At 47.7% G+C, this 18,114-nt stretch overlaps 3 protein-coding genes and 1 non-coding gene across 6 annotated transcripts; 2 read left to right on the forward strand and 2 right to left on the reverse strand.

The window, feature by feature from the left end:
• The first annotated feature begins 1,782 nt into the window (after positions 1-1,782).
• On the forward strand, positions 1,783-8,020 carry ppp1r14bb (protein phosphatase 1, regulatory (inhibitor) subunit 14Bb). The gene is made up of 4 exons (XM_068308234.1): positions 1,783-2,421; positions 5,772-5,855; positions 5,962-5,994; positions 6,094-8,020. Exons 1-4 carry the CDS (start codon positions 2,221-2,223, stop codon positions 6,160-6,162), a joined length of 387 nt encoding a protein of 128 aa, XP_068164335.1. The 5' UTR covers positions 1,783-2,220; the 3' UTR covers positions 6,163-8,020.
• Positions 8,021-8,906: 886 nt separating this feature from the next.
• brms1 (BRMS1 transcriptional repressor and anoikis regulator) lies at positions 8,907-11,781 on the forward strand. Of its 3 annotated transcripts, none has more exons than XM_068308202.1 (10): positions 8,907-9,032; positions 10,225-10,456; positions 10,529-10,619; positions 10,683-10,810; positions 10,909-10,988; positions 11,077-11,173; positions 11,252-11,335; positions 11,408-11,472; positions 11,572-11,611; positions 11,685-11,781. In XM_068308202.1, the coding sequence occupies exons 2-10, from the start codon at positions 10,255-10,257 to the stop codon at positions 11,690-11,692; spliced, it is 795 nt and encodes a 264-aa protein (XP_068164303.1). In that variant the 5' UTR covers positions 8,907-9,032; positions 10,225-10,254; the 3' UTR covers positions 11,693-11,781. The 3 variants fall into 3 exon arrangements, with proteins under 3 accessions (XP_068164303.1, XP_068164302.1, XP_068164304.1); XM_068308201.1 differs by having other exon boundaries at positions 8,935-9,110; XM_068308203.1 differs by having other exon boundaries at positions 8,998-9,075.
• Positions 11,782-13,100: 1,319 nt separating this feature from the next.
• On the reverse strand, positions 13,101-16,390 carry tmem179ba (transmembrane protein 179Ba). Its single transcript, XM_068308250.1, has 6 exons — positions 16,260-16,390; positions 15,776-15,888; positions 14,342-14,532; positions 14,129-14,266; positions 13,949-14,027; positions 13,101-13,866 (listed from the first exon to the last, which is right to left on the reverse strand). Exons 2-6 carry the CDS (start codon positions 15,872-15,874, stop codon positions 13,690-13,692), a joined length of 684 nt encoding a protein of 227 aa, XP_068164351.1. The 5' UTR covers positions 15,875-15,888; positions 16,260-16,390; the 3' UTR covers positions 13,101-13,689.
• A 1,251-nt stretch (positions 16,391-17,641) lies between these two features.
• On the reverse strand, positions 17,642-17,723 carry trnal-aag (transfer RNA leucine (anticodon AAG)). Its single transcript has one exon. It is a non-coding gene; the product is annotated as a tRNA-Leu (tRNA).
• Positions 17,724-18,114: the final 391 nt, after the last annotated feature.

The raw sequence follows: 18,114 nt of genomic DNA on the forward strand, positions 1-18,114 counted from the left end.
ATCGTTAAAGACGATTATAAATCTAATCACAAATCACTGCAGTGGTCTGGTGTCAAATGTACATATCTACAGACAATAAACACCCTTTATTCATACATTATTTATCAATATCTATGTAAATGAAATAATTATAAGAAATAATTACAATAAAAAACTTGATTCCAGTGACTGCGCTGATGAGGTTTATTTTTAAATATACCGACTTATAATCAGTGCATTCAACGTAGGAGAAAAACGAATCATTTCTATTTAAAGGGATGAACAAGTCAATCAAATAATAATAATAATAATAATAATGATAATAATGATAATAATGAGATTAGTGGAATCCTGAGGTTGTTTCTCTGCAACCGGTCCCATCTAGGGTTTATGGGAGACAATGAAAACCAAAGTGCGTTCTGAAAGTCTGGTCGACTCCGGAGTTTGGTTCTGTTTGGTCACTGCAGAAAGTCAGGCTTAATAAGACAGGAGTTTTGAAATGAAAGCAGGGTTTTCACTGCTTTTTAGGCGATCTGAGGATATTCTACTAGATTTTAATCCAGAACACTGGCACAGTTGTGGGCGCTTAATTTAGGGGTAACGGCTGGCAAACATGACTGAGATTTGTCAAGAGGCACAGGCGCACGCATTCATCTGTGCGTTATTCCGCACAGAAGTCACTTTTCAATATAAAACATCTTTAGACTGATAATCATTTAAAAATATATATAAATCAAACGTTCTGGCCCGCGACTCGGTGATTTGGGATGGCTGATCTTGACTGTCCTCTGCTGCCACCTGGCGGTCGGGCCGCAGTACTACACCTAATATTTCAAGTTGTGCAACAGTTCGGAATGTGGATAGGCAGCCGCTCAGGTGTGTGTGAAACGAGTGTGTGAGCGTGTGTGTCGGGGGGGGGGGGGGGGGCGTGGCAAACAATCTGTGTCATGTTTGTGCAGGAGAATCAGGATTAGAAGACAAACAGATTAGAACCCATAGCAAACAATTTATTTAGACTACCCTGGTGTCACGTGACTTTCACTGACAGAATAAATCATTGCTGATCTGAATTCTACTGGGACGTCTTCCTGTCACCATGTCAGCGCTTTTATTGTCTTAGATATCACTCCGTTCTCCTCCGGTGACTTCTGTCTACAAGACACGAAAACCTGAATTATTCAAAGAGTATGTCTGAAACTTACGAATGAGTAAACACACACACACACACAGGAAAAGGGGGAGCCTTGTGAAACACCTCCCTCCCTTTATGCACAGGTGACGTTTCCTGTTCATAAACCAGAGGCCACGCCCTCAGCGTTTATATACCAGAGGCCACGCCCTCACCGTGTAAACCAGGAAGTGGTTGGGTTTTGTCCCCGCAAACTGGCAGTTTGTGTATTTTGTCCAATGATGCATCATCTCCAAATATTCCCACAATGCATTTCAGGAACAAAGCTGCGGGCCACGCGTAAGCATGTAGCAATGCTACCTCTTAGCTAGGTGTTAGCATGAAAGCATCCCCATCACAAAGAAGTAAGAAGATACGCGTTGTCAAGGAGACGCCAAATAACAACCCCCACCTGAGACAGAATGACCTTTATTTACCTCAAAATTTAAAAAAAATAGAGGCTCACACACACACACACACACACACACACACACACACACACTTCAGAGCAGCTGCATGAAGTTTGGTTGAAGTGTGTTTTGAGGAGAAACCAGACACCCTTCACTGCTCCTCCTGCTGCTCCGCCCCCTGCGGGGGGGGGGTATGGGTTGGGGGCACGTGAAAGTTAAAGGAAGCAGGGGGCGGGGAAAGAGCGCGTGAGGACAAAAAGCGGGGGCTGAACTCTAAACTTCCACATCAACCCAGCGCGTGTTTCTCTCTCTCTCGCTCCGCGCGCCTTTTACGTCGGATGAGCTCGAGTCCGGTCGGAGCGCGCGCGCGCACGCACCTCCCGTGGGGCCCCGCGAGCCGAGCCGTGATTTCTCTTTGTACTGGAGAGGAGTCGAGGCCGGCTCCTCCGCCGCTGCTCCTCCCTGACGTAAGCGGAGTTAACGCGCTGGAAATAGCGCCGTAAGCCGGCCGCCGTCACCGCCTCCCGGTCCCCGTCGGTTCCGGTTCTGCTGGAGCGACGAGAGCTTCAGGTTCGAGCAGCGCCGCGTCTACCGGGGGGGTGTTTTGTCTCTAGTCACACGATCGTCAGTCGGGGTTTCCAGGAGAGACGGAACCGAGCGGCCATGGCTGCCGTGACGAGCCCGGAGACGAGCCCTCAGCCCCGGGTGTACTTCCAGACGCCGGCCGGCGGCACCGAAGAACCGGAGACGCCGGTTCGGAAGCAGGGACGCGTCACCGTCAAGTACGACCGTAAGGAGCTGCGGAAGCGGCTGAACCTGGAGGAGTGGATCATCGACCAGCTGACCGACCTCTACGGCTGTGAGGTGAGCCCCGACCGGAGCCGATCGAACCCATCGATCCGGCCCCGCTAAGTGATTGGTGCCGTCGCTTCTCTGTGGGGGCCGTCCGTTAAGGACCCCTTTGCATATCCGCCCCCCCCCACGCCCCCTCCCCTGGACACGTGAGCTCGTGGATTGGTGTGTTCACGTTCCTTCCACGCGGTCAAACTTCCGTCGCGCACCCACAGGTAGCTAAATGTGGCACGCGGGGCTTTATAGCCTCATCGTGGACGCGACGGCCTCCGTTCTGCGCTCTGATTGGCTGGAGCTCTTTTAAAGCGCACCTGGGAATAAATTTAATCCAATCCGGGCTCGAATCCAGATGAGGAGCTCGTGGCTTGTGATTTAAATGAAGACTTCCGGTGTGTGTGTGTGTGTTTGGGGGGGGGGGGTCCGCTAACCGGTTCGTGCGGGTCAGCTGATGACGTCAGCAGTCGGTAAACTGCTATCGGCTCTTTGAGCTGGAGGTGACCCACATTCTATTCCCGGTAGGAGGAGCAGGAGTCCTGGAAGATGGGGGGGGGGGGCAGCGCGTGACCCGGTTCAGAGGAGGGAAACTCCCGCGTGTCTGTGGCGGGATGTCCCGCGAGACGCGGCTGGTCACGAAAGGATGTTCCAGAGGGGGGGGGGGTCAGTAAGAACAGGACGGTGGCGGTCCGCGGAATCCCCCCCCCCCTTTTTTTGGCCGGTAACGGGAGACGTGAAGCACGTGATCTTTCCCGTTGCTATGGATAACAGCCTCCATAGCAACCAGGCTGTTTAAATGATGCTGCTTAACCACGAAGGGCTGTGTCCGCTTTCACACACACACACACACACAATTCCTGGGTCTCCTCAGGTGATCATGGGGAGTATCTTGTGTTTAGGGCTGGGGGAGGCAGTGGATGGGGGCGCAGGTCCCGTTTCAATCTAATCTGGTTTTTCCGTTGCCACGGTAACGGGGCTAATGGATGTTTCTGGGTGTTTTCTGCTGGTGCTGACCAGGAGCCAGCGTCCCGATCCAGGTTCTACGTGGCCAAACACACAAACACAGATGGAGGAGGGGGGGGGCAGAGGGAGGAGGGATGAAGGGGGGAGGAGAAGGGAAAAAAACGGGGGGGGGGGGGTGGCAGGAAGGAGGAGAATGAGTAAACAGGAGCAGGGGAAAGTGTGTTTGTTATGTCACAAGAAATATACAAGCCCTAAACAGACACACACACACACACACACACACACACACACACTTCCTCAGAGCTCACACTCAAAGGTCTGAATATCAATCAGTGTCACCCGTCTGGAGTGAAAGACTCCAGTGTGTGTCAGGAACCCCCCTCCAACACACACACACACACACACACACACACACACTACAGGATGTGAGTAACGAAACGAACACATGTAAACACAAATGTAGTGACCAATCAGTGAACTCACCTGTTGGTCACAGGGACACGCCCCCCTGGAATCCCACACAGGAAGGAACAAACGACCGTATTTGAGCAGAGCTCAGAGTCGCTGATTCATCACGTGAAGTGCTGAGTCATGTTCTGTTCATTTGTTCAGTGTCAGGGTCCAGGCGTCTCTTTGTAACGTCATAATAATCCCATGTAATCCGTGTGTGTGTTAATCTGTGTGGAGGTGTCGTTAAGCCTCTGACCCTTGACCTCTGCTGCTGGAGCGAGACGTTTGAATACCAACACGGAGCTTCATTGGAATGGAAGCAGCTGTTGGATTTTGGGGGGCGGAGTCAGGGTCTGCTGACATGTGGGCGGAGCTCTATCTACATGTGGGTGGAGCTCTATCTGTAACTATATATAAATCTATATAATTACAGCCTGGGTCGACACACAAAGCTGCAGCTGAACCCTAATTATAGAGGGTAGATTCCTCTGTGTGTGTGTGTGTGTGTGTGTGTGTGTGTGTGTGTGTGTGTGTGTGTGTGTGTGTGTGTGTGTGTTTTCTACAACCTGCGCTGCCAGTTGTGAGACGCACACAACTGAAGGAACAAGGAGTCTTTGTTGTCTGCTAGCCGGATCGCAGCAACGGTTGAGCCCGCAGGAAGTTTAGATAAGATCGACAAGAGGTGCAAGACAACACACACACACTCACACACACTCACACACCAGGTCTGTGTGTGTGTGTGTGTGTGTGTGTGTGTGTGTGTGTGTGTGTGTGTGTGTGGTATTGGTTAGGAATCTCGCATGAATTCATTCCATTCGCCCACAGCCTAGCTTAGCTTAGCTTAGCATGCATCCAACAGGCTTTGTTCTGTTCTTGGGTCACATGACCATGTGGGGTGGGGCGGTGATGAAACATCCCGACCCTTTCGCCCTCACTGACCCCCCACCACCAGAACTTGTTTTCAGATAGTTGCCGTAGCAACTCAGACTTCTTCCTTTTCACCGTCGTTCATCTTCCTCTTCAGTGTCACGTTTTGCGGATACACACACACACACACACACACACACACATGTGAGTGAACAGCGCCGCGTGGCCGACTTTTCCGTCTTCCTGTCCCTCTTTCCTGCCTCAATCCCTTCCCGTTGTGCCCCCCCCCACCACACCCCACCCCCCAGCGGAGTGTGTTCACCACTTGTTCAGCACCTCTTTCTCTTTTCCTTTATTTTGGCGGGGCGACACGTCAGGTGACCTCCAGCATGCAGATTATTAACCCCAACCTGGGTGTAGCCCCACCCCCTTCTGGAGCTCCTCCCCCCTCGTGGTTCCCTCCCTCTTTTTGTCTCCTCCCTCCCTCCTCCTTTTCTCAGTGTGATTCTTAAAGGTCCCATATTCTGCTGTTTTTAATTCATGTCAGACATCCAGCTACTGTATTTTAAATGTCATCAACACTGCCCCCCCCCCGCGCGTTCACGTGAGTTTGTTTACTTGGCCCCCCGAAGGCGCCGGCGTTACAGATGGACGGATCACCGTTGTCTGCAACTTTTTTAACTTTCAGTAACTTCACCGCTAAATATTTCGCTCTGATTCTTCTCGCGTGATTTTTTTAACGGTTGATTTTTGTGTGTGTGTGTGTGTGTGTGTGTGTGTGTGTGTGTGTGTGTGTGTGTGTGTGTGTGTCTGGACGGGGGGTGGCAGTTGGGCAGGTGCAAAGACAGCTGGTGTGGGCAACTCTAACCAGAGGGGTGAAGGGGGGGTTCTTGAGAATGAAGTGAGAATAATACAGGAAGTGATGAAGAGGGGCAGGGGGGGGGGCACTCAGCTGTCTGGGTTAGTGTTGCCTAGCATCAACACTGAAGACAGGGGGGGAAGACAAGCTAACCCTTTGCTCTTCTTCCTGTGTTGATGCTAAGCTAACCAACACCCCCACTCTTTCTAATCGCCCCCCCCCCCTGCAGGAGGAGGCCATCCCGGAGCTGGAGATCGACGTGGACGAGCTGCTGGACATGCCGAGCGACGTGGAGCGAGCTGCCAGGGTGAAGGTAGGAAGCCGCCGCCCCCCTGTAGGAAGCCGCCGCCCCCCTGTAGGAAGCCGCCGCCCCCTGGTGGCTGGAGGCGGAGCTGAACTGATGATGTGTTGTTTTCTAGGAGCTGCTGGTCGACTGCTTCAAGCCCACCGAGGTGAGTCCCGTCCTCCTCTTCTTGTCCTTCTTTTTGTTTTGTTTTGTTTCATCCTTCTGACTCCGCCTCCTCTCATTTGCCCCGCCCATCTCGCCGCAGGACTTCATCTCAGAGCTGCTGGACAAGATCCGAGGGATGCAGAAACTCTCCACTCCACAGAAGAAATGATGACCCCGCCCTCCTGCTCCTCCTCCTCCTCCTCTCGTCTTCCTCTCCTTCTATTCTGTCGCTCTCCTCATTTCCTCCCGTCTTTAAGACCCTCGTCTCGTCCTTTTGTCTCCTCTTCATCGTGGCTCCTCCTCGAACCCGTCCCCCCCCCCCCCCTCCTTTGTTTCACTCCTCTTCCTCATCCTCCCATCCTGCATCCCTCTGAGGAGGAGAAAGAAGAGAGGATGAGAGGAGACGCAGCCCGTAATTAGTGAGAGGAAGAGGAACGACAGAACAATCGGCCGCCAAGAAAAAGAAGGAAGCATCTGGCCCAATCATTGGTTCTGTGTCGACCAATCAGATGCTTCGGTTTGTGATCTGAAGGCGTTTAAACGTGTAAATCATTCGACCACCAACAATGACTCTTTTGATATTCTCTGTTTTATTTGAGGGGTTTCTTGGGGCGCGTTCAGTTTTTAGAGGCATTTGCTACCGTGGTGCGTTCAAAGACCATCTGTTTTTTTGTGTGTGTGGGGGTTTTTTTTGCGTGTCTGAGAAGAAAATTCCAACTTTTGACCACCGAAGAAGAAAAGATTTGATCCCTGGAAGGAGAAAAACCTTTAAGGAGGGACGTCTGATCGGGACACGAGATTACGCCTGTTTTTGTGTCCTCAGATGTCTCCTAGGAGGGTGCTAGACCCCGCCTCCACACGATATATTAATGTGTGTGTTGCAAATGCTATGTGTGTGTGTGGTGTGTGTGTGTTGCAGCATCTGTCATCGACTCTCCGGCCTGTAAATTCTGCCGTTTTGTGACAAAAGTAGATTTTTAGGATAGGACTGGTTCCTGTTTGGTTTCTGGGATTTTTTTTAACTTCCTATTGAACTCACACAGACACACACACACACACACACACTCTCTCACACACACACACTCATACACACACACATACACACTTACAGGGGGACCCAGAACAAAGCTGCCTTGTTTTTTTATTCACCCCTTTCTCGTCTCGTTACCACGGGAACGATTTCATCCGTCACATCGGTCTCCTCCACCTGACGAGACGTCTGGGGTGGGGGTGGGGGTGAAGCTGTCTCACCCTTTCTCCATCACATTCATGCCCCCCCTCCTCCACAGCAGCCAATCACCTTTGAGATTAATCATGTAATCCTGAGCCAATCAGAACAGAGGCTGGAGCCCCATCAGCCCATGGGAGGAGCACACACACACTCACACACACACACACACACCCTGGCCCTCCCTTTCTTGCTGCTGTCGTTTCTCATCCCTCCATCCTCCCTCAGCTTTCTCTCCATTTCAATCAGACGTTGCCTTAGGTGTTATTTATGTTACACAAACCAAATAAATGTTTTAAAGGTAACACTAACTGCTGAGTCACCGGGCGGGGCCACTGGGCGGAGCCTCTGGGCAGAGCCTCTGTTAGGTCCTGCCTCCAGGTGAACTGTCTTTACTGTGATCGTTCGGTTCTTGGGTTTTCATCGTAGAACAAAAACCAGTTCCGGTGCGATTGCTCCTGCCTTTCGGGGATGGTTTCAAAATAAAAGTACAGTCAGCGTATTTTGAGACTCTGAATCGTTGGGCCGTACCAAGTTCCTTTAGTAGCTGCATTTGAGTGGGTTTGATTTTTATAGACTGTTATTAAGAAGTCTGTTTTTTTACTGTTGGGAAACTTTCAGAAATCTCCTCCTGATAATCGTTGAAGCTCAAATACAAGAATTGAATCTTTTTTTTTTTTTTTGGACGATGATCCGATCAAATAAACAAAACAAATGTAGCAATATCAACAACAGGTCTCGTTTTTGCCCAATTTTGTTACACTTTTATGCAACTTTAATAAAAACATTGTGAAATGGATGGTTTGTATGTTTGTTCTAGACAGATAAATACGTTATTGATCGCAAAGCAAATTCAATGTAATATTTGCTCACAAAAATACAAATAAATACACAGCAGTGGCTGAAACAGACAAAAAGACGTTACATAAATACATAATTAATAACAACAGTACACATAAAGAAAGGAAACAAGAACATGGAAGAAGCATGTAGTTTGTGATTTGTGCACCTTTTTATGAAACGCATTGACCTTTTGTTGACCTATTGACCCTTAACCCCAATCCTAACCAGTCTTGACGTTGACGTGACCGCAGACGTAGGTGACGTCATCAGGCGGTAGAAGAAAAAAAAAAAAAGCCCTGTCGTTGCGTTTACGTCACTTCAGCGCCATCTGGTGGTTGAACGCGACACGACAGTCGTTTCTGTGCCCAGTGGTGAAACAGGGGCGCGTCTGATGTAACGTTAACAACTAATTCACAGCTGTCAAAGTGGTAAAAGTATTCATGAAAGATGGATGGATAGATGGATAAAATAAGGGAAAAGGACCAGATGCTTTGCACATTATGTTTAATATTTCTGCATATACTGTACATCACAGATGTTTGTGCCAAAACAAATTATTTTTATTTTTTTCTGAAGTATAAAATGCATCAAGGGAAAATTCCTCTAATGTCGAATTTACATTCTTACTCGTTTAAAGTTTATTTATAATTACAGTTTGTAGTCGCTGTATTTTTTTTTTATTACAATAGAACAGAATAGAAACGATATTCATGTCTGTTGGTCAAATCTGACCGTTCGGAACAAACCGGAATGTGATTGGCTGACGAAACCAGCTCGAGCATTCTGATTGGACAGAGTACGTTTGGGACGATCGCAACGTCACAGCTCCGTCGCTGATTGGTTGAACGTCCAAACTGCAGAGTCCGGCAAAGTGTGGAAGTGAAATCCCGAGGAAGAGAGGAAGTACTTTTAAAATGGGATTATAGCGAACATCATTTAAGGTCGTGACGGGCGCGTGACGGGGACAGGTGAGCGGCACCGGAAGCGACCGTCTCTACCGGCGAACGGCAGGTTGTTTACCGGCAGCATCGGCGGAACAGACGCGTGTACGTCACTTGTTAATCCGTTCCTGAACGCTACACCTGAACGCTGCTTGTTGTAAATATTATGTTTATTAAAGCACGCGAAGAGAACATGTTTGTCAATAAAAACAACTTGTTCGGGCGCGCGTGAGGAGCGGCAGCTGCCGTTCCGTCGTTAGCAAGTGTACCGGAAAGAGGCTCGCTGATGCTTTTATTTTTTTAAATACGTGAACTCGTAAAGAAACCGGATCCGGGTTCGGTTCCGGTCCCGGTTTCAGTCTGAACACCACTGGCGAGTTTAAAACCATCCTTAGAGAGATGTATGACATCACGCAAGATAGCCGCTGTCAAGCTAAGGAAGTTGGGCGAGTATGCGGAAGTCAAAATGTGATTTCCGGTTGTGCAAAATAAAAGCATCGTTATTTCACGACCAAGTTTTGTGCAGGATGTTTGACGTTAGTTATAGGTGGAATTTTATTTTGTATGCTTAAGTCGACATGTTATTTCCGGTTGCGAGAAATAAAAGCATCAGGATTTAACGACCGAGTTATGTTGAAAATAACGGGGTTTGACGTTACAGGTGGGATTTTAATTCATATGCGGAAGTCGAAATGTAACTTCCGGTTTTGAAAAATAAAATCTGTATTTACCAAATTGTGTTGAAAATAACAGGATGTTTGGCGTTTAATATCAGTAGGATTTATTTTTTAGCCAATTAGAGTCATTATTTTTGAATGCATTAAATTAATGTTTTATCAAAAGTACGTATTTTTGACGTTTCACGGTGTTTGTCTTTCAGACCTCATGATTAATATAGAAGCATCCGGCCTGTTTTATTCTGCTCCAGGAAGAGTTTTACGTTTTCATCTTTTTTTAAATCTCTTTTTATGATTCTCAAGAACAATGACATTTAAATGTTTGCTTTGAGATCTTAATTCTAAAACAAACGTGAGCTACATAGATGGTTAATGTCATTTTTTAAAAAACAAGCAAATTTAAGGAGTGTAATCACATCTTTTTTATAGGGTTTAGATTCAATGTTGACCTTTGTTCAACAAATGAACAATAAAATGTAAAATGTGAAAAAAGCACTAGTAAAGATCACGTGATTGTGACCTTTGAACCTCTATCCTGACAGGTTGTGTGACGACTCGTGTCTCGACTCGCCATGCCTGCCGAGCCCCCGGCGAGGGAGCCGGAGGAGGAGATGGAGGCCGATGGAGAGTCCCGACTTCCCGAGGCCAACGGAGAGGTGGAGCCTCTGAGAGAGCATGAAGGAGGAGGAGAGGACACCATGGAGGAGAGCACAGAGGAGCGGGACAGCGACCTGGACGAGAGCGAAGAGGAGGAGGAAGAGGAGGAGAGCTCAGGTAAAGTCCAGGTGTCAGACGGCGGCGGTCGGACGTGACGCCGTGTTCCTGATGTTTCTGTTCTGTGTGAAGAGATGGACGATGAAGACTGTGAGCGGAGGAGAGGAGAGTGTCTGGACGAGATGTCGGATCTGGAAAAACAGTTTCAGGACCTAAAAGAGAAGTAAGTCCAGAGAGGATGAAGATGACGAAGAGGAGGCGGGGCCTGATGCTGGCTTGATTGCAGGCTGTTCCGGGAGCGGCTGAACCAGGTGAAGGTGAAGCTGGACGAGGTTCTGACGGGGAAGGCCGGAGAATACCGAGAACCGCTGGCGGCGCTGCAGGACAGCATGCAGATCCGGACGCAAGTCGCCGGTGAGGGGAGGGAGAACGGGGCCTCGCCACCGGGGGGCGCTGCTCCACACTGGAGTCAGTTAATCCTCTAACTTCCTGTCTCGCGTCTCCGTCTGCAGGTGTGTACAGAGAGCTGTGTCTACAGGTGATCCAACACAAGCACGAGTGCGAGCTGCAAGGAGCGAGGCAACACCTGGAGGTCTGACACACACACACACACACACACACACACACACACACACACACACACTAAAAGCAGGACGACAAAGCCTCGTTGTGTGTTCCAGAGCGAGAGGTCGTTGCTGTCCGACAACATGAGGGCGGAGCTTCTGGAGAAGATCCGACGGCTGGAGGAGGACCGGCAGAACCTGGACCTGGACTCAGGTAGGGCAGGAACCGCCTCAGGGGGGGGGTGTGGTCACACACCAGAGGGGAATCGCTCACGCTGCGCCCTCCTTCCAGAGTGGGGCGATGAGACGAGGAGCAGGAAGAGGAAGAACCCGCTGGATCGACCGGACAGGAAGAAGAAAATCGCTCTGGTTTCAGGTGAAGCTCCTCCCCTTTACTGATTCAACCGCCTTCTCATTGGTCGATATTGACTTTGACGCCCCCCCCCAGGTCCTTTCATTGTCTACATGCTGAGAGACATCGACATCCTGGAGGACTGGACGACCATCAAGAAGGTCGGCTCCCATAATCTCTGATTTTACCTGAAGTATCCCAGAAGGTGAAGTACCTGAACGCATCGCAGCTACAGAGTCTCACTGTGATGTGTTTTACAGGCCAAAGCAGCGCTGACCCCACCAAAGAAGAAGAACGACAGTAAGTCTGACCCCCCCCCCCCACTTCTACCCGGGTTTTGCCTGTGGTTCTGACCCGTCCTCCTGTCTTTCAGAGCGGTGATAACAGGATCATCCGATTGAAGGCCGGTGGAATAACTCAGTCACCCCCTCCCAACCCCGCCCCCACCGCTTTGATAAATATTTATATTTAAAATAAATTCAGAATAAAATGAATCCATGTATTTATAGAATGATTTTTAACGTTGATTAAAGTTTTCATCTTTTGTGACACAACTTTATGTCTGTGCGGTTTTCTTCATTTTCTGTGTGAAACAGTTGAAATTAAAAATTTTTTTTTAACCCTTTAAAAACCAAATTTTTGAAAACAAAAAAATAAATAGAATAAACAAACGGGCTCTCGAGAAGCTTTGTCTCTGATGCACGATGTCAATAAAGTCTACAGGAATTTAAAGCGTGATAATCGATTTAAATGTTGTTATTTTTTATTTGATCTGTAAAGCTTAACCAGTTCACACCGGAACAACATCCTCTTCCTCCTCCTCTTCCTCGTCTCACAGCTGCTTGCTCAGCTTCCTCGCCTGCCTCTCTCGGGCCTCGAAGGCGTACTTGGTGTCCATCAGCTCGTCCAGCTGGCGGCGGATCAGTGCCATGTCCAGCTGGGAGGCGTGGCCTAACTCCCTGAGGGCGGCGGCCTCCACCCTCAGCTGGGTGGCGGCCAGGGCCAGCTGCTCGCTGCGTTCGCCGCATTGGAGCTGCATCCTCACGGCGTCGGCCAGCAGGGCCTCGGCGCTCGCCGCTGCCTCCTCCCACTGGTCCTGAGACGTGTTCTAGGGAGAGAGATGGGGGTCAGGGGTCAGAGGTCAGGGCGGTGGAGGGTTAAGAATCTGAACACAGGAAATAAATGGGTCGAGTCCAGCTTAAAGAGGTTTATGGCGGTCCCGCCCAGCCCGCCACCCCCGTTAGACGCGCTACGCTGCTAATGTTAGCACCTGGAGCTAACAGACTAGCCTGACATCACGTGACGATGCCTCACCATCGACGTGAGCGTCAGGTGGATCACCAGCCTCCTGCTCGTCTTCTCGTCCTCGCCGTTCTCCAGAGTCGATCTCACTTCCTGTTTGGAAAGAGACGAGCGTGAACGGATGGACCTGAAGGCTGGAGTGGAGCCGACTGTCAGAACGGTTCAATCTCCTCCACCACCAGTGGTAATCCAGGGATTAGACAGGTGAGGAGGAGGAAGTGAACGGCCCTAATCTCATGTTCATTCTGACCCTGTCAGAATAAAGGTCACCTGGATTGGAGGTTTTAGTGGTTCTGGTTTGCTTCCATGGATTCAGACCCAGAATAACAGAAACATGAAGCTTTATTGGGTTTTAAACCTTTTCTATGTCATAACAATAAAAGCGCGTCTCTCGTGAGTGTGTAATATTAGGATCCAGCAGGGGGCGCCACACCCCGTGCTCTTATTTTGATGTAAAGAAAGCTCATAAAACAAACTGAATGCATGCTTCAGTTTAATTATCTTTATTTAATCTCATTCAGTCACAAAGAAATACTTATTTTTGTCAGTTTTATTTCCTTTTTCCATTGATTTGGGTGTTTGTTTGTTTTTTAAATCTTTGTTCAATCATGACAAAAACAGTTTCCACTCTTTGGTTTTATTTGTTTTAGAGAAGGATGGTGACAGAATCATGAAGGACGTGATGAAACCTTTAGATCCGGATCGAGAAAAACATTTCAGAGGATGAAAGAACGGAAATAGAAAATAAACCCGTAGAGAAAAGGGCCCCCCCCCCATGGTGGTCTGAACCCATGACCCCCAAACCCGTTAGTATTCACTCATGAGCTAATCCATGCTAACAATGCTATCAGTTTAAACTGTGTCGATCACCGGACCGGACTATGACCTGCATCCAGATCGGGTCCTGATGTGGGTTGGCTCTTGTGGTGATGTCATTGTGATGTCATCGTGATGTCATCATGTTATTTCTGTCCAAGCTTCGTGACAGAGATTCAGTACAAAAAAATTAAAAACCGGATCCGGATCAACCCCGATGCCAGATGAGCCCCGTTGGCCCTGAAGCTTGCCCCCCCCCCTCACTGAGGCCGGGCGGGCCGGTTGAAGAACGGCTCCGTCTCCTCCGCCGTCACCCCCGGGTCCCCGAAGAGCCCCTCGGCGGGTCCGGACAAGCGACCCGTGGAGCTCTGTCGCTTCTGGAAGAACACCAGGAGCGCCACGATGATCCAGAAGAAAAAGTTGACCCACGCCGACGTCTGGGGGGACGAAAAGGTCAAAGGTGACGCTGCATACTAGCAGATGCTAATGCTAGCTACTTATCCTGGGAGCCACACCCACCTCTGCTTTGTAGAGGTTGCTGTAGAACTTCTGTCCGTTCAGAGGACTCACCCACTGGAGGGACTCGGCCGCCTCGCAGCTGAAGAACCAGGACCACACATCACTATGTGTGTGTGTGTGTGTGTGTGTGTGTGTGTGTGTGTGTGTGTGTGTGTGTGTGTGTGTGTGTGTGTGTCCCACCTGGTGATGTTGGGGACGGCGTTCACGATGGATTTGCAGAGAGTGTCGCGTCCGATCTTCAACATGCAGCCGGTGACGAGCAGGAAGAAGAGGAAGACGCCGCTGAGCACCAGCATCACGTTCATCCAGACGCGCTCCCTAAAGGGGAGGAGCAGAAGGGGTAAAGCCCGCCCCTTCAGCGTTATCCTCCAAACAGGAAGCGGCAGCGGTTACCTGGCGATCTGCGTCTCGATGCAGAACACGTAGATCCAGTAGAGCGACAGCGAGAAGCACACCACCGCCACCAGCACGGATATGGCCGACACGAAGTAGCACAGGGAGGCGGAGCTAGATGACTGGATGGAGATGGCGCTCCCATTGTAGCTGACCAGTCCGTACAGCATGCAGTGGCCCCCGAAGTTCCCCTGACAGGACACATGGGGCCGGACGTGTCACAACCAAGTCAGGATAGTTCACTACTACTAGATTATATTGTCATCATATTTCAAACATCTTTGACATACAGTGCGCCCTCGCGAATTCGCACATCAATGCTCGCAACTTCACCTCATCGCGGATATTTGGTAGGCAGTCACGTGACACCGTACACGCATTCTATTGGTTGACGGCATCCAGAAGTGCGCTGTGTTCCGTGAGACACAAAAGTGCTTTAAACAGTCTATCAGAGTGTGGGAAAAGGTGATACAGATGGTGGTTTAATATCTGTATGGGGAGATTTATTTATGCACATTTATTTAGACATATTTTAATCCCAGTTACAGTGTCACACTGAAGGATTAAAAAAATATCTAAAATATAAAAATATAATAAAACAAAAACGTTTACATACAAAATATTTATGACAAAATTTTTTTTCATTTATTATAAAATATGTCTAACAGCATATATACATAACAAAAAGTTTAGATATATTAAATAGGAAATACATGTAACAAATACGTTTATATGCAAAATATAAACAAAGACGACAAAACGTTTCTATTTAAAATATAAAATAACAAAAACGTTATATAAATATATATATATATATATAAAATAAAAGTTTACATATAAAATACACACACACACACACACACCTCCTGAACACGAGGACAGTCTGGTCACATGACAACAAAAATCCCCACCGGACAGATGCGTTTCAGCCGCGCTGCTTCACCAGTGTGTGGGAAAGTGAAAAGCAGCGTTTCAGCGTGAAAATACATCCGCGTGTGAAGCTGTGGGTTCGGCTAAATGAATTACACGGAAAGGAATGTGTCGCTAAGCGTTTCCCTCCCCGTGGACACGAAATGTGGAGATAAAGCTCCAAGAAATAAGAAAAGGACGAGAGAGAAACAAAGTGGAGGGGCGTGTCCGTCCAGATGAATTACTGCTGCGAAGGATCCACGAAACATCCTGGTGTCCCGAGTGGATTTATATTAAAGATTTATTTTTTTTAAAAATAATTTTGATTTAAATTCCACCCTTAAAAGTAATGTTTTTAAACTCGATATAATCGCACAAACACATCAAAAATCACTTTTATAATCGGGCGAACTTAAAAATGTTTATGACAGGCACGCGCTCAAAAGTTGGAAAACCCGGAAGCGGATGGAAACAGGAAGTTTGTGGTCGTAGGGGGGTCATTTGGGGATGGAGGGGGGGGCTCACCTGCACTAGGGTGGTGGTGGCGGCCGTGACGATCCCGCATACGAAGCAGGCGGCGTACAGACACAGCTCCAGCAGCAGCAGCAGCCTCGCTAACGCCATCCTCCAGCCGGCTCCTGTCCAGGAAAACAGCGGTAAAGCCCGCCACAATAAGACACCGCGCTTCCGGTCACGCGTTTCAAAGTAAAAGTGCAGGTCCGGCGCAAAGACGCGTTACAGTCAAATTGGAATCAACATTTTTTGGCTTTTGCGTCGCAGAAACGATGAATAAAATGAGTTAAACCTGCATGAATATATTCAAAGAGAGAAATATGCATTTTCTACACCTGATTTACTCTTATAAGTGTTTATTTAGAAATTAAAGGTTGTATCATGTGGAGAGAAAGAGAAATGAAACGTGATTTCTACATTCTCCTAAATAAACCTATAATAATAATAATTCGTAAGAACTCGCCTGTTCTGTCTTAGAAGGTGGAATAACACTTACTCTTTCACTCTTTTTTTCACTCTTCCGGTGTAGTTTTGGGCGTCTTTGCTCCGGTGCGGTCGGGTGACTTTCTGTCCGGTTCGGCTCCGATCAGCCGCTGCTTCTGTTCAGCTCCTCCACACCGGGGATGTGGACACTCTGAGGGGTCCAGGAGGTCCAACACTGGACGCTTTCATACCGATTTTCTCCGGGTCAGAGTTGCTTCCAGCTGAAGCATTCCAACATTAACACTGTTAATAAAGGGTTATTGGTTCTTTTTCTTACCTTTAATATTAATGAAAGTGGAATTTGTTTTTATCTCCTTTAATTAACAAAACTCCATTTATTTAACTGATTAATATTCATGCTTTCAAGCAGAGTTCTGTTTGAACAGATTCTAATCAGAAAGGTTTGGTTTGGTGGATCAGCAGGAGTCAGGTGACTTTAGAATTTGTGTGTGTGTGTGTGTGTGTGTGTGTGTGTGTGTGTGTGTGTGTGTGTGTGTGTGTGTGTGTGTGTGTGTGTGTGTGTGTGTGTGTGTTCACGGGCATTCCAAGATTGCTTAATCATACTTGTGACTTGTGTCATGTGATTGTTCTCTATCTATATATTTATATATTGATAAAGAATGAACACAGTCTGTTAGCATAGAAATTCTATTTTACTTTATTATTATTATAGTATTGAAGTATAGTAGCATAGTATTATTATTGTTGTAGTAGTACAGTAGATGTCATTTTCAAAATGTTTTCAGGAGCTTTTCACACAGTTTAGCTTTTAGCACGTTTCAAAGAGTTTTTAACATTTTTTAAAGCAATTTTAACACATTTCTTAGGAGGTTTTAAACACAATTTAAGGAGTTTTTTTAAACATATTTTAAGAATTTTTTTTAAAACTCTAAAACATATTTTAGAGTTTTGAAAACGTTTTATTTTATTTTTATTTCATTTTATTTTAGAGGTGAAAATATTTTCACAATATTTTGGGGTGTTTGAACCAAACATTACATTTTGAGATGTAAGAATTTCAGTGGTGAAAACAGATGGGGTCAGGACCATTAATCATTCTCAGGTTGGAGTGAACATCTTTATCTAATCCTTTATTTACTTCTTTGAGATAAAACCACAAATGGCAGCAGTTGGATTTGAACCCAAGCCTCCAGACAGACTGGAGCCTAAATGTAGCATCTTAGACCATTCGGACATGCTAGCTGCTTGCATACTTGGGTCCAGAGTCTGAGTGACAGATGGTCTGGTTAGCTTAGCTTTGGCAACACATCTAATCCCTTTAAAACACGTCAATTTCAGATACAGCATGTTTTCTCAGGTAAAATGTGTCCAGCAAAGACAGCCTACGATCTTCTCTCCTTCTGCACTACTCGCAGTTTCTTGAACTGAAAAGCTTGGCAGCGGTGGGATTCGAACCCACGCCCCCAGAGAGACTGGAGCCTTAATCCAGCGCCTTAGACCGCTCGGCCACGCTACCTCCATGTAAACACCTGGGGGGGACACGACAGCAGGCGCCCCATAACTTGTATGTAACATCATCACTGTGAGGTTCCTCAGGCATCTTCTCACTATCTAAGATCTTGTTGAACAACCCAGTCAGGAACTCTACTGCCACCTCTCCTAGACACTTCCATACATCCACAGGTTTATCATCAGGACCGACTGCCTTTCCACTCTTCATCCTCTTCAATGCCCTCCTCACTTCATCCTGACTAATCTTTGCTACTTCCTGGTCCACAACAGTCACCTCATCTAGTCTTTGTTCTCTCTCATTTTCCACGTTCATCAACTCTTCAAAGTACCTTTTCCATCTTCCCATCACACTACTGGCACCTGTCAATAGACTTCCATCCCTATCCTTAATCACC

Source organism: Antennarius striatus, chromosome 23 (assembly GCF_040054535.1).
Source record: "Antennarius striatus isolate MH-2024 chromosome 23, ASM4005453v1, whole genome shotgun sequence".
Taxonomy (NCBI): Eukaryota; Metazoa; Chordata; class Actinopteri; order Lophiiformes; family Antennariidae; genus Antennarius; species Antennarius striatus.